Source organism: Colossoma macropomum, unplaced genomic scaffold (assembly GCF_904425465.1).
Source record: "Colossoma macropomum unplaced genomic scaffold, Colossoma_macropomum, whole genome shotgun sequence".
Lineage (NCBI taxonomy): Eukaryota > Metazoa > Chordata > Actinopteri > Characiformes > Serrasalmidae > Colossoma > Colossoma macropomum.
This window is the reverse complement of record NW_023494804.1, coordinates 27,685,787-27,709,636: the sequence shown is the minus strand read 5'-3', so window position 1 is coordinate 27,709,636 and position 23,850 is coordinate 27,685,787. Positions and strand designations below refer to the sequence as shown.

At 39.6% G+C, this 23,850-nt stretch overlaps 1 protein-coding gene across 1 annotated transcript; it reads right to left on the bottom strand.

Annotated features, from left to right (window-relative positions):
* Positions 1–1,002: 1,002 nt before the first annotated feature.
* Positions 1,003–23,840, bottom strand: ltn1 (listerin E3 ubiquitin protein ligase 1). Its single transcript, XM_036594589.1, has 30 exons — positions 23,725–23,840; positions 22,658–22,864; positions 21,983–22,081; positions 20,562–20,792; positions 19,914–19,966; positions 19,613–19,793; positions 18,108–18,281; positions 17,223–17,413; positions 16,834–16,981; positions 15,857–16,606; positions 15,310–15,351; positions 15,015–15,216; positions 13,509–13,748; positions 12,963–13,116; positions 11,044–11,191; positions 10,379–10,586; positions 9,052–9,211; positions 8,750–8,854; positions 8,224–8,366; positions 7,906–8,041; positions 6,710–6,854; positions 6,123–6,336; positions 5,531–5,768; positions 5,308–5,388; positions 4,803–4,989; positions 3,955–4,126; positions 3,535–3,755; positions 2,971–3,165; positions 1,625–1,792; positions 1,003–1,448 (listed from the first exon to the last, which is right to left on the bottom strand). Exons 1-30 carry the CDS (start codon positions 23,764–23,766, stop codon positions 1,386–1,388), a joined length of 5,298 nt encoding a protein of 1,765 aa, XP_036450482.1. The 5' UTR covers positions 23,767–23,840; the 3' UTR covers positions 1,003–1,385.
* Between the last annotated feature and the right edge of the window lie 10 nt (positions 23,841–23,850).

Sequence of the window (23,850 nt, the reverse complement as noted above, 5' to 3'; positions counted from 1 at the left end):
CATCATTCATTTCCTAAAAAGGAAATGTATTTGAATGAACACCGCATGAAAGCTGAACACGCAAACAGTCCCAAAAGTATAGACTCTAGAAGGCTTTCGTGCTTCTAGATTGAAAACTGTGTGCCAAAGGAAAATCCCATCAAATAATAAAACAAAGAACAGTAAGTTGGCTTTGTGAAGCTAACTTAATTCTAGCCTACATTATCAACAGCATTGTCTGGAAATTTAACCTAATAACATGGAGCCTGGGTACTGCCAGAAGGGGAGTTGGACAAATTAGAAGCAACCAAACACCCAAGTACTATGTACATGACAACACAACCACAAGTAACTGGCAGTCTGGCGCACTATGTTCAACGTTCAAGCCTCAGCCTAGAAAAAAAAGAAATATGACCGTCTTTTTGGCCAAAACGTATTAGACCTAAATTTATTGAAGAAAAGTCACAATTTAAATCTGTCACAATTATACGCAATTATCAATTTTCTCCAAATTGTTCAGCCCTAGTAAACGGTAAAGTGTCAAAATATAACATTCACTCCCCACTCCATACCATCTACATATGCAAACTAAACTGCAAAAACAGCCCATTTTAATTTTATTGTATTTGTGAAAGCATTAAAATCAACGCATTTAAATACATCTGCCTTTCAGCCTACACCAGTTTAGCCCCACCCATTCGTGCTGAAGTTGTAAGGAGTGTTTCAGCCTGGATTACTTTCTTTAAGTAGGCATAATAAAGGGCCATTCAAAACGGAGATCATTTAAGTACATCAACATAAAGGCACAGTAAAAAAAAAAAACAGCCTGTTTAATTCAGGGACAAACAGAGGTCATGTGATAACTAATTATAACTGTCTTTGGTTCATAAAACCGCACCAACTTTATAACCTCAAAATACAAAACACAAGAAAAATATATGATATGGGCCCTTTAAGCAATACAACCATGTATCAAAGTGAATTTTGAGAACATCATAAACAAAAATAAATCATGATAACCCACATCAGTCTCTCTGCATTGCTCAAACAGATTCCTGGTCTTCTAGAGGGTCAAATTTTTTACAGTGTTTAGAGAAGGCAATCAAGGCAGCATTCCAGTCCATGATTCAAAAAGGAAAGACAACAGTCTTAAGAGTCTTTTTGCATTTTTATCCATCAATGGTGTGACAAGATGGCTTAAACAGTGACCATCTAACTTGTTCTTGATTGTGAAACAGGCGGGTAAAGTCAGTGTCTGGTCAGTCACTTGAATGGGTTTCAATGACTGACAGGACTTCAGTCAAAATTATATGTACAAACTTACAAACTGAGATTTGCTCTTCATCTTATTTGTTTTGTCTCTCATCATTGTCCACAGCTTAGTCACCTGTTTTTGGTGGTGGTATTTAGAAAAAGGTCTCTCTGCACAGTGGGCATGTGGACTTGTTGCTTGATGTGAACCATTTATACTGGAAGGAAAAAACAAAAATAACAGGATAGATGAAGAATTCACATAGACAAACTTCTGAAACCATCCCATAAAGTTCAGTGAACTGAACTTTCAAAAAATTGTAACAGGAAATATTGAGATTTTACATAAACCAAACATCTGGAAGATAAAATCCAGTGGACAAGTGATGCTCACCAGGCAAGCTGAGTGGAATTTCTTCTTGCAAGTGCGACAGGCTTTCTTAGGCAGTGAATAGTTGGATCCATGGATGACTGAAAAGCAGATCATGCAGTCCTCCACTCCCTCAAAACGCTTGTCCACATTATTCTTCCACAGAGACAGACCCTCCATAATGCTGCCATTCTACACACAACACACACAGTTTTATTGCATGCTCTTGTGGCAAGACTGAAAAAAACATGCTTCAAATCAGGAGGGCTCAGTTTGTAACCACCAGTTCAGTTAAACTCATTTAACCATACTGAGTAGATAACACTTTACTTGAAGGCTGCCTACACAGGTTTGTAGTCCTCTGTGTGTCCAATTGAGTAGAAAAGTACAAGTAAAAGTACTGAGCTATTGTAGAGTTATCTTAATTTGATAAGAGACCCATGTTGCTACAGACCTGAAAAACAGACTTAGCTGTTCATGCTGCAGCCACACAGGTCTCCTTAACAGAAAGTGCACTCCTGTACTTCAACTCCAGTAGAAATATATAGGACTGACACATGGTGTTGTTAACAAGACCTATGGCCTTAGTAGTTCCACTACTGCTGCTTCATTACAGTATTATAATTGAAACAAGCTCCCATCACTTTAGTTTAAGGTCCCTTATGTTGATTTAATGTCAATTACTTTCTAAACCATCTCATGTCATCTTGCGACCACAGTCATATGCTGCTTATAAATAGCTGAATATTGCTTTACAAATACATTATTTTAAATTCTTATGCATGTGCCATGAAGTCCCAATGTAAGTAGCTTTCAAATAAAGTGCTAGCGAAAAAGTCTTATTAGATTCTAGATATGAAATTGTGGCGGTAAGATTAGTCAGTTGTTTCCTATAAAAACAGAGCAGTGAAAAATAACACCCATAATATTAGAAAATTAGCAAATTTGGTTTGCTCTACATCCTGTGTGAGGCAGAGAACTGCACTTTAGAACATTTAGGACTGGGGTTTTCTGGCAGTGGCTCAGCTTGAAGGTTGAAGTTGAGGGTAAAGCTGAAGATAAATTACTCTATCAATAGGAATTCTCAGTTGAGACTCATTTTTAGCCAGTCCCTAGGCTTAGTCTGTGTTCACAAACCTGCCCTGTGTGTAGTGTACCTGGTAACACAGAAGAGATAAAAATACACCATTTTTAATAAACAGTGAACTACACTAGCAGTGGGATACTGACTAAACCTAATGGATCGTAAAATGCATTTTACACAAGGTATATCATGATGGATTTTATTGCCATTATTTGGTATGCAATAAATTTTAATACCTTGTGTACTTTTTAAACAGTGCTTTTAACTGAAGAACTTTATATCCCACCTGATGTGTAAGGTATGTGCTAAGCTGGAGCATCCAGTTGCGCCACTGTTGCACAGCTACTCCAACCCTGCGGCCACTCTCCACAGAGATGGAGCCCAGAGGGTAGTTCTGAGGCAGCTGGATTACCAGCTCAATAAAGATATCGTCCACTGAGTAGGTCGCAATCACCTCTCGTGTGGCAGAGCGCGCTTTTACCTGAAAACACAGACATAGACATTAGCCCTATACAGAAAATAAAACTGAAATGATGAGAAAGCAATCACAGAGAGACTTTTAAAACAACAGTGACACACAGTTTATACTCAAATTCAAATGCAAGGCTATCAACAATCAAATCAAGACATGTGTAAAGGGATTCATGCACCCAGTTCTAACATGAGTTGACTGACTAAACAGAGTGTGGAGACAGAGAAAAAAAATCAGTTCTGCTGCCGGTGTTATGTTTTATTTAATACTCCTTTGTCTGCAATTCTGAACAAGCCTTGGCACCACCACCCAGAGTTTAACACAAGTTGCCTGACTAAGTTTGTCACACAATATGAAAAAGGACTTGTGGCAGCTCACCGTCATACTCTCGAAGGTCTGTGTGCTGGACTGCACTGAGGTGATCTCCTGTGATGACAGCACACTGCTGACATATTTGCTGGTAAACTTATCCACAATGCTGAACACGCGCTTCTCCTGACTGTTCCACCATAAGCGAACCATTGCAGGCAGGTCTTTCAAAGCTCCATAGTACACAGAGCAGGCCAGGTGGAGAACCTCACACTGCAAACCTTCCTTTTCTGTTACAAAAGCAAACACAAAAGTACGCATACGCAATGAGCCTCTTGGCAAGTATGCCTTAAATGACTTGCAAAATGTCAGCTGTGGAACATATCTGATGACGCTATGTTTAATGTGTTACTCCCTTTGGGATAAGTGAACTGCACTAAAATTGAAGTGAACTGAAGTGAACTGCATGACAGCAGTGCTTGTACTCACGGTGCAGAGAGAGGGACAGACTCTCCGTAAAGAAGCTTTTAGGTTCTTTGCTGGCCATCTCTGTGGGCTGCCCAGGCAGTGTCGGGTTCTCTGGCATAAGCCGGAAAAGATGTAGCAGCAGCTTATGCAGAGCACGGGTCTTCCGTAAATACAAGGAGTACTGGACACGCAGCTGCAACAACCATAATACCAATATGAGATGATGAGTAAACATGAACATGAAGTCCTGAACATGTAGACGTATGTCTAAAAAGATTCTCAAATATTTTGACTTTGATAGCAATACCAATACTTTAATGAAAAATGAAAAAATAAAAAGATACCGTGGCCACATTATCTGAACACCCAATAACAACTGGTTAGAAGAATCTGAAAATATTCAACTGAGTTATCTTGTTGATTATATTGCCTCCACCTGCACATTTACCTTATGCTAATGTCTCTGTCCATTCAAGTCAAATTAGTATGTACAATTTTATTTGTCTACAGAAAGATAACATCAGCATGCTGTTGATAACATAGAAAGGATTTTCATTTTCACACATTAGTATACAGTAAGTCTTACGTATTGTTTACCAAACAATACTGTAGAAAAAACAGTGTTTTTCTGAAACTGAGCAACACTAGGGATGGGGGGAGTATGCTGCACTGTTAAATCTATGTATAACAATGTAAAGCGTGCAGGAACTGGTGCCCAGTAGCCAGTTCTGTCAAATGCAGCACTGTCTGCAGTCTGTGCTACTAGGATTGTAACACTTAAGTAGTTCACTTTGGGATTGGCATACGTACATACATAAATTTAAACAGTATAGAGTTCAGGCTGTTGCCGGGCCTGACAGGTGCCATACCTGAGAAGGTGCCGCTTTAAAGAAGGTGAGGAGGAGTTTCCAGGCCAGCAGGTATCCCAGGATGCAACAGTGCTCCATGCTGAGGGGCTGCACCACAGCAAACTCTCCGACCTGTACGCCACCCAGAATATTCTCTAGTAACTCCTCTGTCGCTGTGAGAATAGTCATTATCGCTGCTGGAGGGGACCTACAGCAGAATACAAGCAAGTTTTACTTTTAAAGTCTACTTTTTCTGATTGCTGTTGTTCAGCTGCTCATTGCATCATGCACCATGATTAATGCTTTATTTTCAGCTGTATAAACTCTTAAAGTGCACTAAGAGTTCCTTGAATTTTTACATTTATAAGAATCAAATCTTTCAAAAGTCACAAGCAACTGAAATTCATCAAAAAGATTTTAGTTTTTATTATCAAACACTGCAGCATGCTCACAACTGTGGGCAAAAATATTGATGAACTCCCTTTGAAAAATCACTGTATCATAGATACAAAAAACACAGTCTCACAGGCAAGGCTCTTCCTCGTCTTCATCTTCAGATTTGGCAGTGGCACTCTCACAGTCGCTTTCTGGTAGTAGAGGCATGATCCTGAGAAAATACGAAGAATACATTTAAATCAACAACAATAACAGTTAACATGAAGTACAGCTCCTCCCCCTGTTGTCTGAATGTTATTATTCTGGCTTGAAACTCCCACCACCAGGCACACGGCAATAAGCCTCTGTCTTACTTGTGCAGTATGTGATAGACAGCTAGCTGCAGCGGTCGGGCCTTGAACAGCAGCAGTGGGCCGAGAGTGTTCAGCAAAGTTTGAAGGGCATCGGGCAGGCTGCTCTTCTGGTCTGCCACAAACCGGGCTGGAAGTTTATTGTGCGTAAGCAACTGGACGGGGATGTAGGAGAGAGCCTCGCCCACTGCGACCACCACGGCCATCGGAAACAGCGGCTCATCTGGCTCAGGGAACTCAACTGTGGACAATGATTCATTAACACAGAGCTTTGCATTGAAATTTTAATGCTTTAGTTAAGAAAACTTCGCTGTGAACAGACTATGCATCTTACTTTTATAAGCCACAAGTTTTAAGTAATCAGTGGCATATCTAAGGCTAAGTAGGACAAAAACATACACAGCATTATTTTTTCAGCAATCCATCATAGAAATTGTGGCTATCTGGATTTCCAACAATTTAAGCATTTAGCACCATCAGCAGCTCTACATAGTTCTGAGCCAGTCATTAAGGTCTATGTGACCAAAACTGAACAGCAGAGAATATGACACAAAAAGGTAGGAAACAAAGGTATTATGAATAAAGCACAACCCACCAGGAATCTTCACTAGCAGAGGCAACAGCAGATTGTGGATTCCCTCCACAAAAAACTCCTGCCACTCTGAGCTGAGCTCGGATGGCAGCTGCTCTGCCACACCAGCAGGTGGTGTTGTGAAGAACTCAGTGAGTCTCACAATCAGCTCACAGTTAGCACACACAAACTGCTGCACCCAGGGATTCCAGAAGGCCCCACTGCTCTCACTGGCAGTCTATAGACAGATAAGATATACATACATTCAGACAAACACAGAAACAATACTTCAGCATAGATCAAGTACTGCTTCAGTTCTCTTAATCTGAATTTCAGAATTACTGTGACCCTGTAAATGTTTGAAAAGTTTCATGCCAAAATGCTGCATATAAATTGTAACAATTTTGGGCATAACAAGTTTTAGAAAAGAATAACAGCCTAAGCTAGGAGTGGTATTAATCATATCACAGCACTGATGTTACGTATATAAAAAACCTACTTCCAACAATGAACATTATGGGGAACAAAAAAAAAAAAAAACCTTTAAAAGTGGTATCATGCATTTTGCAATGAAACCCTTTATCTCATATTACTAACAAAGTACAGCTCACCTCTAGCCATGCCAGCATGGAGCAGAGGAGGAAGTCCCAATGAGTGCTGCCAAGAACTGTGGGAGAATGGTCCACCAGCCAGCACAGGAAACGCATCATCTCCACAGGCAGAGCAAGCTCCGCAGCAGATGCTTTCCCCAGGTCACTGAGAACGGACAGACAGGTAGACGGACAAACGCAGGCTTGGGGCTTTAAACAAGTGGCACACTGCTTTGCCATGCAATTACCTCTCTCTATATGTATGTTTATAAATTGGAGCATGAGCAATATGAAAATTCTGACAGGGCTAAAAATTCAGAAAACTGACAATATTGGTCTGTATACAACTGTATGCAAATGTTTGAACTCCCCTGATCAAATTACATATTTTTGTTATCTTCTAAGTGTTTTGTTTAATTTTTTTACAAGGTATATGGATTAAAAAAAATACATATAAACATAACATGTAATTTCACCAGGGGCACCCAAAACAACTTTATAAATCCCTGAGCTTGAATACATTTTAAGAATATTACATGAAATACTTTCAGTGTGCCTTGCTTTAAAAATCCATAACTACTAAAACATGTCATTTTTTGGAATGAACCTCTTTTTTTACATATACTTTATGACACTACTGCCACATTATGACCATGTTTCATGTTTAGAAATAAAAGCCACTGCTCCTCTCCTCCCCTTCCCTTCCTACTGCTTCCCTCCCACCCAGGAAGAAAGCAGAGGAATTGATCAGAGGAAGGGAGCAGGAGGACGTGCAGAAATTGGGGAAAGGGGATAGCTGATTCCTTTCAACAAACATAAATTTGATGTTGACAGTTGATGAACTGAATCTATTACAACGTTCCCTTGAAAGCATGCCTCCCATACCCCTGTATCGAATCACAGTTGCTACACAGAGCCAACTGATTCACATTTCGCGTTTTTTTTTTACAATCGGTAGACAATACACAATACCGAGAATATATAAACATAAATAAAACACACAATTTAAAAGTACATGGACTCCTTCATGTTTGTCTAACCCTCTCTGGTAGCAAACATTCATAAATCCTTCACTTGAAGCGGCTTCTCTCATCTTCCTCAGTATTTGAACAGCCAAGAAGAAGGCATTGCAAAATCGGTTTCCGGGTCATGGAAGAGAGGAAGACGAGTAGGAAAATGCAGCAACTTTCAGGATTTTTGGGTGCAGCCACACTTACCTGTTAAAAAGGAACCACTCCTCTCTGCTGTTGCGCCACTCCAGTAAGGTGGCCATTACAGCCAGCAGAATCTCCTCCTCCACAGGAGTCTCAGCCTGCAGACAACAGTGCAGCACGGCTAGACACGCCCACACACCTAAAAAACACACAAACCACCTCTCTTGACAGCAACTCAGTAGGACTGCAGTCTGGACAACATGAAATCTTCAACTAATCAAAGTCATGATATGAGCACAGAGTTCATAACACTTCCAGAACATAAAACATTTTTGTATAAATGTGAGACTGTGAGAGTGAGACTGTGTGTGTAATTCGTACTGCGGGCGCAGTCTTGGTCCTTCTCCTGCCAGTTGAGTAGTTCAGCAATGGACAGAGCGATGAGTCCTTCTCTTTCGGCAGCGGTCAGAGACGAACACAATACCTGAATAGTGCACACACTCTGCTCCGAAAGAGGATAGAAACTGACATACACCCACACACACACACACACAGCAGAGAAACAACATCAACATTAACGGTACCGCTGCGTTTTCAGGCGTTTGTTTGAGCAGGCACTGCTGAGGCATGTTAATGGCTTTAACGTTAGCACATCCTGAGAGACAGACATCTGGCTGATGCTGATGAGCTGCTCCACCTGGGAGTTCAGCAAGAGTGCACTACTGCTGAGCTACAGCTACCTACATTTTGGTCAATTTGACCAGCACAACATGTTGGTCAATTTTACTATAAATTAGCCTTCAACTTTGGTTAGTATTCTTCAGGAACTGCAGTTGGAGAGCACACAAAAGAAGCCTTTTATTAACTGAAGAAGTGCACTTGTTCAAAACTTCAGTACTTCTCTTACCATTCCACGTTACCACAGAGACTCTTAATGACGCTGGCATCTGGTTTGGTATTCTGGATATAGCTTGCCAAAGTCAGTGACCAGAGGGCACCCTCTTCTCGCGACCTGGGATTTAAACAAACCCGAGATCTCAGATTAATTACGCTCATTAAAAACAAATTTAAGACATTTGCAATCAAGGGAGGTCATGCATACATGCATCTAAACATGGATATTAGTAATTAAGGACAAACTAATTAGAAAATAATCAATGCTGTGGAATTGGAACAGATTAGAATTTGGGCATAGATGAATGGGTTCACCTTGTGAACAATGTTTCCAGAACGCCAGCTTTGGCTGAACTGTTGCTATGGGTTTTCTCAGCTATGTTCCAGTCTTGGAGCATTTTGTAATATTCAGACAGCATGGCAGGGCAATGCTCCATCTCTTCAGACCACTGCAGAGCATAAAGAATTTCTGCAACTACACACACACACACACACACACACACACACACACACACACAGATATTCAGATTACATATCCAGGATCTTCCTTACATATGAGTAGTATTATTAAAGGGTTATTCTATAATTTTTTCAAAATATCTACATAATTAATACACTGAAAGGTATGCAATGACAAACAGATGATTACTGTGAAATAATGCATTGTAAAGAAACTTTCTGAATTTTTTTTATTTCTTTACAGTGGTGGTGACAGTTACCATGTCTCCAACAGCAAATTTTATCTTAAATTAACCTATATGCTATATATGTAGTGTTGATGGCTAAAATCTTGTAAATCTGAAAAAAAACAAATTTTCTCTGGGTACTATTTTGCCCTACAACACCCTGCATGTACCTCTTCACCATGAATGGATTTAAAGAAGAATGCTCCATTCTAGACTTACCGAGTTGTTCACAGCAGTAGTGATGGGAATTAGACGTGTGAAGAGTTTAACACCCCTAAAAGCTCCTTCACAGAAAGTTACTATATTTTTGAGATAAGATATTAGCCTAAAATATATTCTTTAATGGCAGAGAGGTACATTCAGTGCGTTGTAAGGCAAAACAGTCCCAAAAAATGTCAGAAATGCACCTATTTTACCATTATCAAAATTACATATAACACAGAAAGCATGCATAGGTTCACTGGTGGTTTTGGAAAGTAAATAAAATGGCTACATTTATGTTGTAGATATCACGACTCCTGGTTCCTATCACCACCAAGAAATCTGAGTCAGTAATTTTCTCTAAAATGGAGCATTTCACATCAAACCACTCTGAATAACTGTTTACAGTGTAATGGTTGAATCACCCAGAAAAAAACTAAAAAACATCCATGGAATAAAAATCAGAAAAATTCCCCTTTAATATACAGACAGACTTCACTCAAAGATTTTTTTGGTCTAAATAAAACCATGACAGCAGAATGTACAGAAAAGAGCCAGACTCTATTGGGAATTTGTGTACTCTGGTTATTAGACAATCACATTTTACATTTTAATTTGTATCTGCTTTCATTAGCAAATTCTCATTCATATGCATCTCCTCATTCATTAAAATTGTTACATTCATTAGCTTATTCATTAACTTGCAAGGGTTATTTTATATTGAGCATGCAATGTATCAGCGCAGTGCACCTCACCCGTGTGTCTGAGATCAGGAAGTTCTGAGGTGTCTGTCTCCTCCTGCTGGGTATCAGCTGGTACTGCAATGAAAATGATTTTTCCCAGCACAGCACTGGCACACAGATGTGCAGGGAGTCTGCTCAAGCCCTTCACCTTCCACAAGTCTATGCCAGGGTTCTCCTCAGTCACTCTGAGACGCCCAAACAGCAGGGGCAGCTTTACCCACTAGATTTCAGATGCAACATTTCAGCAGGGGGAAAAAAAAACATTTTTTGGTCTCATCTTCATAAAACTTTCAGACATTTAGAACCATTTGAGCTGCGGGAGCTGTAAAATGCCCAGAAGGCATTTCAACAATGTGAGGCATAAAATGTCTAAATCAGAGCTTTCCACAGAAGAGAAATAATAATGAAAAAAAACCCTGAGTCAGACTGTGCTCAAATCAATGATAAACAAACCAGGCTGGTTCATTACTCCATTACATAACAACATATAATAATACATTGTATTAATATATTGTTACTGTCATCAGTCTAGAGTTTGTTCTCTGGCTGGATAAAGAATTCTGTTTGCAAGAACTAAGCATGCATCATGCAAGTGTCAAAAAATAGGCTAAGTTACAAGAAGTTGTGAGTGGCTGCAAATCATATGAGATGAGCAGGTGTAAGCATATGATGCGTACCTGAGGAGGCAGGGCTTTTCTAAGGAAAACCCACTCCTCGTGTGTTGGGCTGAGACAGCAAATGAACTGTGACAAAAGGCACTCGCTCTGCTGGGCTGAGGACAAAGTTTCGGCCAAGCTCTGCACCGCCTGGACCAGAACCTGCAGACTGTAGACAGCATACAGAGTATCACTCTTCAACATTGGATCACAATGAACCATAAAAATCAGTACTACAATATAGAATACAAAATCTTTTTCCTATATAGTACACTGTGACCATGCTAAAGACAGCTGTGACCTAGTGCCTAAATCTAATACTCTAAAGCATCTAAAGCAGATCAAAATAATACAGGAATAGTTTGGCAAGAAGTTAAATTTATCCAGTTTTCCACTTACCCCAGATGTAGATCATCTGGGGTAAGTGGACATATGTGGAGTCCAAATTTTGCTTCTTTAGAACTGGAGTCCAAATTTTGCTTCTTTAGAACTGGAGCTACAACACTCAACAGTCACCCAAATAGCCCAAATCATTTCTGTTAAAATGAATCCCAAAACCATTCAAACTGCATTCAGGTCTTTGTTAAGGTCATACAGACTTGCCAATGTGGTTTAGGGCATGATACAACTTAACATGAGCAAAACACTAGGGCTAGTATTGACAAAGCATGATTGATCATGGATCAGATTCTTCCATATTTACGTCGATCATTATCACAAATACTGATTTTAGATCAGCACTCCTACTCCTAGGTGGTTTGTGAATATACCTAAAGCAGCTGCCTGCAGTTTTGCTCTTTTGTATAGTTCACAGTAAGTCATACTGTGCTCTGAACCACAAGTCAACCTGGAATGCGATTGGTGATGTTTTTTTACAGAAACAATTCAGGCAATTTGAATGACTATTGAGTTCTACTGTTTATTAGTAATGTTAGCGTTGCTGTTCCAGTCCTAAACTAAAGAAGCAAAATATGGACTTCAAACATGTTTCAGCCTACTGAATACATCTAGGGTAAGTGGAAAATTGGGTAATTTTTTTACTGAACCATTCCTTTAAAAGTCTGCCAATGTTAAAGTCATCAATTTAGAGATTGTTTTAGGCAGGGCTAAAAACTAAAAACAGGGCTTAGAATAGAACCAATATTTTGATGTTTGTGTCCTTGCATTCCAACCAAAACATAACATTCATAAATTAGAGCAAAATTTAAAAAAACTGTAATTTCATTCCTTTTACATAGGCTGTATGTATACCTAATATAATAAAAGTAGACCTCGAATACTACTAGACCCAGCAGTTGTGGATGTATTGAAAAGTCTGCACACACACAAGCTACTGAATTTAACCATTTGTGACTCAGTAAATTGCTCCAACAAATATCCAGGAAATAGCCCATAAAATATTACTAGATGTTATCAGATGCAATGTTACATGCTGTCAAGAGAGTTAGCAAATTCCCTGTTTAAAAATGCATACACATGCTAGCTGGCTAAGTGGTTTCTTGCATCCTGACACGATACAAACAAAATCATCTGAGAGTACAGAAAAGCACAGAGGACATTCAGAGCAATTGACTACTTATAATCATGTACTTGCATGACAACATGCAACAACTGGGAGTTTGGTAAGACATAAATAATAAGCTACTGGGCTACATGGAACAAAGAAATATGATATTAAATGGTAACTGAAATTTCAAATTAATGTTTCTGTTCCAGAACAGTTAAGGAAGATTATGTTTTCAGTTGTATTTTTGTTCCTAACAAAATATCGTATATATATGTCCATTTTCCTTTTTGTTCACTGAACCGGTTCTGAACTGGTTTTAGAGATATAGCACAGAGATGTCTTAGGACAGCATCTGTGTATGTATTAAGCTCTATTCTGCAAGGCTGTAACTCTAACTCATTACCAGAAGAGAAAATATTGGTGTATTTGGCACCTTTTCACATTGAGAGCAGAAGTGAGAAGCTGGTTTTTAACCCAGACTGCAGCACTGTAGAGGAAGGTCCCCTTCGTGACCCCTGCCCCTAACTGTGTGACTAATGAGTGCACTCCAGCAGTGTAGGCAAGTTTCATCTTCTGCAGCAGAGCATCTGGCACACAGGACAAACACATATGCACATACATAAGTCAAACAGTGTTAACATTGCCCAGTCATTACCCTAAATACCATCCATCGCACAAACAGAATGCACAAGTATTAAAAAAGCAAACAAGCAGAAAATCTATTGATGTTAAAAAAAATTAAAACTTCACATCTTGAAAATGTTCCAAGAATATTCAAGAAAAATTGTTTTCACTTTACTTTTAGCTTTTACTCTTGCTTTAATTTGGTAATAGTTCAGCTATTATCCACATCTCCACATCTGCAGCGTAGCAAGAAAAACATCACTAAATGTACTACATCTGTGTAATTAATAAAATGCATTCAGAGATGAGAATTTTTTGTGAAGTATTTGGGTACTCAAATAGAGCCCATACACACCTGAGAGTTGTGTGAGGGTCTGGTCCTGTGCACACAGCTGGAAAATGGTGAGGAGCAGCTCCTCGGCCGCTGCCAGCAATAAACAGCCTTTTACTGATGAGAAAAAGTTGGAGGCCACGTCGCAGATGAAGGAGACGAGAGGTTCCATGTTCCCAGCATCCGACATGCCCTTTGCCTCTGATAGTGTAGCATGCAGCCGCTCGATGATCTGCTCCACGTACACCTTACCAATCAGTGACTCTGGGGGGGGGCAAAAGGGACAATGAAGTAAAAGGAGGCTGAAGCTGCAATTAAATTTTACTCCTCAAAGTGAAACCTGAGGTACAGGACAAATTCACCAGACTTTGGCACATTAACATACTGTTTATTTTAGAATAACAGTGAAACTGTGAAATAAACAAAAGTGGCTATTATGTGTATGTAAGTCAAATTTTAAGGAAGATGTACTTTTCAATTTACAGTACTTTTACTTCAACAGGTATATCTGTAGGGAATGGAATCTATTTCTTACATTCTGGACATTACCATTTAATCCTAATTCCTTTGTTTTGTATTTTCATGATCTTTTTTAGTGGTCATGTCTATACTGCTTTGTGATTAGTCACTCTGACTTTTAATGATAATAATTTTACTGTAGATGAAGCATGCATCAAAAAGATAAAACCAGAACCTAACAAACTTCAGCTCTTCTACTGATAGATGCTGAAATTATCGCTGACGCTTGACCAGAAGTACATTTGGGTTTCCATGTGCCAAAACGCATATTCTCACTATTATTTTATTGCCATTTTTTAACAGCAGTTCGTGCTGCAGGAACAATACCAAAATCTATCAAGAGTCAGACGTTAAAAATTACAGAATATGAGGACAGTACAGCACTGACACACAACTAGAAGAAGAAGAGAAAAGCATAACTTGATGATGAACTCCCTCGTTTGATGCAGATCATCATAAAATTGCGTTCCCACCAGCAGTGAACTGAACCAGGATTCACTTGGAAGTGAACGCAGACCTGTGGTTTTGCTGGAGGTTGGTTAAATTGTTTGTTGCTAACCTGAGTATGAGTGGAGTGTTCACACAAACGGTCAAAATAGATAAAAGTAAAGAAAACGTTTGATAGGTCCACACCAAACAATGTGGTTGGGGAAGCGCCCTGAGGAACTTTATCTCTCACTACCTAATCATCTGTATCACATGCCTGTGGCTGCATGGACTTAAAATGATGAGGTAAAATTAATTTACTCCTACTTCTATTGCTTAGAATTTCAAAAACGTTTGATATTTCAATCTTACACTAAATTAATACTTTGGCTTGTTTTTCACTTTTAAATTATTTTATGACTTAAAGTGCTGTTACCGAATCTAGGGCCACAGATCACTAGAGGGTCTGGGCTGAGGCCCAGCAGGTGAGGAACCCTGATCTAGAATCACCTTATATGTCACATAGAAGCAGTAGAAAAAAACTGATTACTCAGTGCATGTGTCTGTGTGCATGTTGTTGTTTACCGTTATTGTGCTGCTGAGAGAGGGCCAGGCTGATGAGTGGCCAGCTATGGCTGTTTTGGCTCATGAGTGGGGAGGAGAGAGAGGGCGATCCTTTCAGCCCAAAGGCACACAGCTCACCAGCCAGCCCTACCAAGCGCTCACCTAGCACTGAGCCTCTTAACCAGCCAACACAAGCCTCCAAATAGCCAGCATCATTACATGCCTGACAAACAGACACAAAGACAGTTAACAAAACAGAGAGTAGGCATTACTGAACATTTTCTATGACAAAAGAATACTAGCAAGCCAAACTTACCTTTTGGATAATTTGAAGAATAACACCCCATTTCAAGTTAATCTACAGAGAGAGAGAAAGAGAGTGAGAGAGAGATGTCTCAGCAAAAAAATGCATTCTGAACAATCAAAGAACTGAACGATAAACCAGGGCATTAAAAGATGATAATACTTATGAGAACATGGATAACATGGGTTTTCTGCATGGATAGTGCATGTTTTGAGGTACTTATTATGCCGATCTGCTCCAGAATAACAGCAAAGACTTCAACTATTCTATGTCTATGCACTAGGTGGATGCCTTGCACTCACTAGGTGTGTTTAGCCATTCACTTGTAACAGGACAAACCAGTAGGACAGTTAGGAGAGTTAGCTACCTTGCCTTTTTCAGTTTTTTAGTAAAAAGACTATGATTTTGAGAAAAGGCAAGATTTGGCTTTTTTGTTTTTTTAGATTAAAAATTGAGCATCTAGAAATAAATATAGGTTAATGATTATGCTAATGATTAATATCGAGGGATACTGATAGCCTTATTGGAAGAGAGACAGCTGAATAACTGCAAAGCTTACAGTGATGTGGTTGAGAACAAGAGTCTGCTCTCCTTTGGAGCTACAGCAATGTAAAGCACTGAACACCATGTCCACCAGAAAGTCAGTGTCCTGTCTGTTATCCTGCCGGAGCCACACCACCACTCTCTGCAGGAGAAAGCGTACAGCCGGGTTTTCAGACAGCGTGCCGAGCTCTGCTTCCAGTCCCTGTTCAGGCTTTCCATCTTCTGACTTTAGTAGCACCTGGAACACCTGTGGCTTTGGGAAGGCGCGCAGCAGCAGAGCCAGAAAGCGCAGGTGCCTCTCTGAGTTGCGCTCACACACATACACCATGTTTAATTCAGCCAGCTGGCACACCAGCTCCAGCAGGTGGCTGCTCCTCAGGGAAGAGTCCTGCTTCCCCTGGCTTTCGGAAAGCTCTGTTGGTGGAGTTCCGCTTGGAAGATCTTCCCCTTGCCCTTTTGCTTCCTGGTCCGAGAAGCAGATCTTCACAGCCTTCTTCCGCTTGCCTTGTTTACAAGGGTTCTGCATGATCTGCAGCAGAGAGGCCACGCCTTCCAGAGCCACCTGCTCCGTCTCCTCTTGATCCACATACCCCACACAAAGGCTGCCCAGGCCCTCCCAGAAATCTACCAGCAGTCTCTGGAAGGTCTTGGCCTCGTTTCCAGTCGTACGCTTCTCCCATGACACCAGCATTTCAGTAATCTGAAGGAACAGAGGCCCACTCTGCAAAGCAGGGTTTCCTAGTGATTTGTCTATCAAAGGCAGGAGCTGTGAAAGTAGATGTAAAAAGAAGAGAAGGATTAATTTACCTTTAGGGTTGTTATCCCATAGAGGCCCAATATCTTACATTTTTCTTGTATTTTATCTTTTCCCCTAAGGTCCACTTTTTACATTTGTTGGACAAGCTCCACATAACTGCACCCAGAACATCAAGAAAGGCAAAAATTCCAGAGCAGCATTATTGCTCTGAAGCACACAGACTTATACCCAGTCACCTGCTCTGAGATGAGTACTGCCTGCATGGCCCGCTGTTCTGGCTCCTCTCCTGCGTTCTGTAGTAGAAGGAAACGCAAGCACTCCATGGTGGCAAAAACAATGGCTGCACACTCTGAGGGGCTGGCTAGGGCACGCTCACTGGACAGACTGAAGCAAACATAAGTCAGTGACAAGAACATACTCTAATTACACAGCAACATTAAACATAAAACTCTACTAGAATTCTATTCATTAATGTGTGATGTTGGTGTATTTCAGTTTAAATATGTAACGCAATACTATTTAACAGTATTTCAAATCAAATTTATAGACCTCAACAGTGGAAGAGTCCACATTAATGAGTAACTGCAGAAGCTCAAATAATTTTTTAATGATGCAAGTGCATTACCCTTGTATGATGGATGTGAAGAATGTTCTACAGAAGTCAAGTTTGGGTTCAGTGACCTCTGCTGGAAGTTTGCTGATAAAGGGGAGCATGTTGGGGTGCAGTGCAGTGGCCAGGCCACGGCCTCCCTCTTTCAGTAGCGCCCAAAGCTTGGGTAGCACACCTTTCCTGGCATTTACATGAGTCCAACAGTCCTACAGGACATTGGATAAATGTATGATGAGCAACTTAATATTCCCATATACATATATCACATGCATCTACATTGCATTTTGTAAGATTTAACTCTTCTTTTTTGACTTTGATGGAGTAGAGTCACATGGCAACAAACTACATGCAACTGTTTTGAGTACAAAAAATCTGCATAATTAAACAGTTGTAAACAAAGTCATTCAGAGTGGTTCGATGTGAAATTCTCTGTTCTAAAGAAACTTAATAAGTCTGAACTGTTCACAGTGGTGGTGAGGGGAGCCAGACATCTAAAGTGTTTAATGGCTCTAAAAGCTCCCTCACAGAAAGCTATTACATAAAAAGGTTATGTGCACACTGCCTGATACACTATTTTACAATAGTCTGACAAAGTTTTTGACATATTTTTCAAAATGCACTCATGGCAAAGAGTTACATGCAGGGCATTGTAAGGCAAGAGAAAGGCCCAGAGAACCCTTGTTTTTACAGAGATTTTATCCATGGCAGAAGTAGCTTGAAGAGAACTACAGACTAATCATTATATTCTTTGTAAATCCAAGCCAAACACTGCTGATCAGCTGCAGCTTTCGAAGTGGTAGACATTACAAGTGTCACTCACAGTTGCACCTATGGCTTTCCAAGTTACTGAATGTAGCTTTAAAATCTCAGTCACACGGAGTCATGAATAAAGGGCCTGACCTCTACGCTGGAGAGAATGTGCAGCACAGCCTCCCACAGTGGCGGCAGGACCACAGGGTCAGAGTCGTCAATACTGAGGAGTACAGCAGAACAGGCTCGTGCTGCTTCGGCCTGAATGAGCTGAGGAGCGAGTTCACACAGAGCAGCAACCACCTCGAAGAACGCCCCTCGGACCTACAGCAGAGAGCACGACTCACAGTGATAACACCTGAAAATAGTCTGTTTCATTATGGGATTAACTTCAGACAATAAAAAGGCCAAGGACTAGTCAATGCAACTGTCACAACTATTCAATGAATTCAATTACACAAATTTAAATTTAATTCTTTTGGAACTACTGTGTTTGAAGCAGAGGTCTTCAAACAGTGCAAAATGCACATTCTTTGTATCATCATGTACTGTATTCAGCTTAGAGGTGGGTGATGTGGCAAAAATATATTATCATAATAGTTCAAGAGGTTTTTACGATACATAATATGTCAAAATATACATTTTCCTGACACGATATATTGGTAAAATACAGTGCAGTGTTACAATTAAAAAACTCACAACAGGTCAAATAATATATTTTTCCAGAAATGTGACACATTGGAAAAGACAATGTAGTTAATTACTACTAACACTACTAACACTACTAAAACTTTTGCATACAATGATTTGCATTTAACATTTTTCATACTGCACTGTACTAAATCCAACTAAACAGGAGTAATTATGCTGTCTTTGTAAGCAGACATGAAACTGGGAAGTGTTTTGAAGTACAGACAATAACCCTGGTATGCTCGGAAAAGCATATTGTGATATATTGTGACATAATTTATCACGATAATGATAAACATTGCTATATGTGGTTCTTTTGGCATCACCACCTTTTTTGGCCTCAACCAACTTACTGAGATTTCACTTTTTAGAATTCAAGAGAAGCTGAATACACAGACAAAGCTTATTAGATCATTTTACATTTCTGTAAATCCACACACATAAAACTTATGAAAGGGGTCTTATTCTATGCACAGAAAATGTACCTATGCAATATCAACAACAGTAATGTCGTTCACACTGAATATATATACTTACATACCATTAGCCTATGTGATGCCAGGTCTCATGCAAAAACCTGGGTTTTGTAACTTCATTTGAATGATTTATTATAAGCATCACTAGACTAGTTGGCAATCTGAAAGATGATTATGCATTTTTTAAATTCTTTTTCCTGTGTCTCTTACAGTAAGAAAAGTAGCCTAATGGACACAATCATTTATATGCATTTTTTTCGCCACACAGTGTTTTCCACTGAGGTCTTTACCAATGTGGTTCTTTTTCCAGTAGTATTTCTTTTTTCAACAGCTATGAATAGTTTGTTATTGTTCAATCTATGTATGTATGTTTTGGCCATTTTTTTTTTTCTCATTCAATTACTTGGTTACTAATAGACTCAATTATGTCTGCCTTAAAATGAAGCCATTTATAAGGGTTAGTTATTGTAATGCTGACATCTCTCTCACCTGTGGAGTTTTGTGTTTGCTGTACTTCCAGAACTTCCCCTGTGAGAGAACATGAGCAAGACGTTCGTCTAGAGCCTCACGGTCTGTTTGAGGAATCATTGTTAGCAGTCTCTTTAGTGCCAGCATGGAGCTGGTCAGCAGACGCATGTATTTTGCCTCTCGCTCCTCCTCTGGAATGCTCCTGAGTGTTTATGACATACACAGTACCATTACAGGCATATAGTGCATCAGGTAACAGCATTCTGTGGTGAACAGTGTAACACAACACATTCAGGAGCAGATATACCCAATTATTACTTACTGTGGGTCACTGAGGGTGTCGGCTGTTTCCTTCAGCAGATTGTCTTGGAGCACCTGGAAAATGCAAGTTGCATGCGTTATTGTGGAGCCTAGTGGGGGTGATGCTCTGTGAGTACATGTCCTACATGCTGCTTTGCTCTCACGAATAATACATAAAGTTCTGATCACAATTATTTGAACTGTTCACCACAATCCTAACTGACCACACTTATCTTCCATAGTCATGAGCTTTACACATGTCAAATGCTTTTGTTGCAAGAAACGGAATGTGAATTAGATGCATTTTCATCAGTGGCCATGAGACAAATACATGTAAATTAAAAAAAAAAGTAGAAAATACATTTATTTAGACACATCATAGGTCTTGCAAAACCAAAAATTTTAACTTCTGATTGTTGCTATAACACCTTTAGAAGGCAACAGAGAACAATGTTTGTTTATTTGAGTTTGAGCTGTGCCTGTCCTCAGATGGAAACTATCACTGCTAGAAAGCAAGACAGCTAATCAGACCAGCTGCGCCTTCTACCTTAACAATTGCATACAATAAACAACAGAGAATTACATGGTTACTCTCAATTTTTTTTAAATCAATCGCCAGCTAAAATTTCCTAGTTGATAAATTATAAACAAAAGAAGGCTGTAGACTTACATTCAACACTTCATCTTTGCAGAAACTGAGAGCCTCTGGCTGTTTGTTGAGGGGAAAGGCAGCCTGGAAGGCGACGCTAGCAGCAGAGGCAGCAGGGGAATATGTGTCACACTGAGCTATGAGCCAGTGGCCCATTATACCTTTCAGGTAAGGTGCAAGGTTTCGCTTGACTTTCAGAATGAGCTGCTCAAAAGCCTGCTGTGTGGCCTCTCGAACACGGCGGTCATGATCCTAATACAGCATGAATGTAAAAGCTAGACCTTGTAATTGTGCAATATTTGCAGTGGGACAATTGTAAAATTTGAACATAAGAGAGTAAGAATATCTAAAGAATAAAACCTCAGGCTGGCTTTACATGGTGAAACCTTCATACAATCAGTTGCATGTTGTGACTTTCAACCTAATTTCTATGTAATTTGACATAGAAACAAAGGTGCACATTATACACAGTTACTCCACTAGTTAGACAAATAAAACAGCTTGTATTGTTTGTTCTGCCGCATCGTTCTTGCTACATAAACTTATGATATATATGAGACGGGTAATCTACACATCAATACTTTTTTTTATCATTTTCGGATAACTTGTGCGGGTAGAAGAGAGTCTACTGAAAATATAGAAAAGAGTTTAAGCAGCCTTTACTATTAGCTGGCTAGTTAATCCAGCTGGTCTCAGAAAATGCTAGCTTTGAGAAACTCTTGTTTGTTTCTCGTCACTCCTCAATTAACTGACAAAACTACCAACCTTGCATGGAGTTAGTAAGAAGTGTCTCCTTTTCGAGTGTCCAAAAGACAGTAGGCCTTATTTATCAGTATCTTCCTAAGTTTTTTCTTAACGCTTGTGTGGCGTTTGGGTCTGTGGGACCCATTTTCAATGTTTACAGCTGCTAAAGGAGAACCCTACGCTGGTCACTTTTTATATTTTAAACATCTGGTATTTTTATACAAATTGTTATGGCTAATTGATTTTAAAAAAATAAATAAATAAAAATAATACAGTGGGTCCACCAGACCACTGTGTAACAAAAATATCAACACCACACAAGGGTTAAATTTGTTTTTTGAGAAAGATCCTAAGAAAAAAGTTTCATGATGTGTTCTTGAACCACAGAACTGTTCACACCTTTGTGCTCTTCAGTGTGCTTAGATTCTGTTCTTACCCAAGAACAAATCCCAAATAAGAAAACATTAGTTTTGTCCAACGAGCCAAAGCCATTTGTATGGTGAAACTTGTTCCATGATGCTGAGACACCTGCAGCTGTCGCAGCTGAGTTTAAAGTGAGTTACTGGATGCCTTACATCCCACAATTCTAGTGCAATTTCATGTTTCATGTAGGTTTCAGGCAACTAAATTTGCATGAAAGGTTTATCATGTAAAGCCAGTCCAAAGAATGAGAGCAGAATCAAGTATCCAAGTCTTACCAGTGATATTTTGCAGTATATCCGTGGCCAATAGGGAAGAACACCTTTTACTACGTCTGATTCCCGCTCCTGACACATTGCCCCAAATTCCTGTACTGCCTGCAAGAACAAACCATTTTCACAGATTTGAACAGTTTCAGAACATCCAGTTTCTCATCTGAATGCAGATGGGAAAAAGTAAAATTAAGTCAATTTAGTTTAAGATGACTATAAAAAGTTTGTCCCATTGTTCACACCAGTGACATTAGTAAATTAGCTCTTTGAGCAGATTCATTTTAACATTATTCATTCAGCATGAAGTTATCACAAAAAACACCATCCTAGCACCTGACTGGGACCTTTATCAACAAATGTTTATCAATTACATGCATAGGCAAGCAGGATTCCATTACAGGAGAGATAGGGAAACCCAAGGGAAGACACTGAGCACGGTGATCTAGGCTCATGCGTGGCTGCTCCAAAGCTTCCCTATTTTATTGACAAGTTTGTTACATGAAGATTAAACAAGGTATGTGTGCACCTATGTCAGCAATGGGTGCACCTCAAAGCAAACAAATTCACTTATTACAAGGAATGCCTGGACACTTCTGGACATGTAGTGTACTTACTTACAGTGAATCATTGTGTGTCAACCAAAAAAAATTCTGTAACCACAACAAAAGCAAGAAAGTTCACCTTCAGTTTTGTGACTGCATCTCTCTTGGACAACTTCCTCAAAACCAAACGAAAATCACCATCTACCAGATTGTCTATTTCTTCTGCACCATGGACAGCAGGCACATATCCTGGCTCATTTGAGGTCGAAATCCCAAATCCAACGAACCCAGGAATGACCCCGCTTTCCCGGGCCAATAATTCGGCTGCTCTGCCACTGCTGGATGGCTAAAAAGAGGAAACACAAGATATGTAGAGGGGAAAAAAAAGAAAAAGAAAGTCTTTGTAATCTAAGATGAATGAAATACTCTAAATAAAACCTTATCTTAATCACATTTACTTCTCCACGACATGCTTAAGTTCTGTTTTAAATGAGTGTGAGACTTTTCTTAAATCTGTTAAATTGGGCTCCTGAGAAACAACCCCCAAAATCTCTCACTATGATCTAAATATTGCCTCACAGGTGGCTTAACTCTTTTGTGTTAAAAGATAAAGTCTAAGATCTTGTCATTTTCTCAGGCAGCTCTCCTCTATATCTCAGAAATACTTAAACAGTCTATCTGTGCAGAAGGAGAACTCATTCTATTCTTATTTACCTCCACAATGTCTTAATGAAATACTTATGTTTATTTTCTCTTTTCTCCTAAAGACCCTTAAGAGAAACAACGTAGACATCACTTACCTTTCATTAAGATAATTCTGAAACTAGCTTAATTTCTCCTAAGATAAAGAAATGCTGACCTTAAGGAATACATTTTTCCTTTAGGATTTCATATCTGCTGCCCAAGGCGTGACGTAGCCTTGACTTGACAGCGGCTCGTCAAAACTTCACTGGTAGCCAACCGTTTAATTTGCCCTTATTTGTAGTTTTTTTGACATACTCGCATTTTAAAGTCTTTATAACACACACTCGACTATATAATATGCAGCTACTCTATAAAATACTGTACAAATGTAGTGATGTGTGTTACAGGCTGTCACAAACACCTCACCAGGTTAGCTAACATTAGTTAGCAGCCTCGGTTAACTAACGTTACCACAGTCACTCTGACACCCCTCGCAGCTGAATAGGTCTTCTGGCTCCTTACCCGAACATTTCCCTTCGTTCTTTGTTTATTTTTGCCACCCATATTGGTTTAGTTTGCCGTTTGGTCTCAGATCTCAGCCGCTACTTTAAAACACTGCACTTTAAAACTGTCGCCCATGAGTGACGT

What these genes read in the sequence shown, in the direction of transcription:
- ltn1 (XM_036594589.1), bottom strand. Translation starts at nt 23,766, where the DNA reads ATGGGTGGCAAAAATAAACAAAGAACGAAGGGAAATGTTCGG. An exon ending in GAACGAAGGGAAATGTTCGG is followed by an intron (nt 22,865 to 23,724) that starts GTAAGGAGCCAG and finishes TCCTCTTTTTAG; the next exon opens with CCATCCAGCAGTGGCAGAGC. An exon ending in GAAAAGCCCTGCCTCCTCAG is followed by an intron (nt 10,587 to 11,043) that starts GTACGCATCATA and finishes TCTGAAATCTAG; the next exon opens with TGGGTAAAGCTGCCCCTGCT.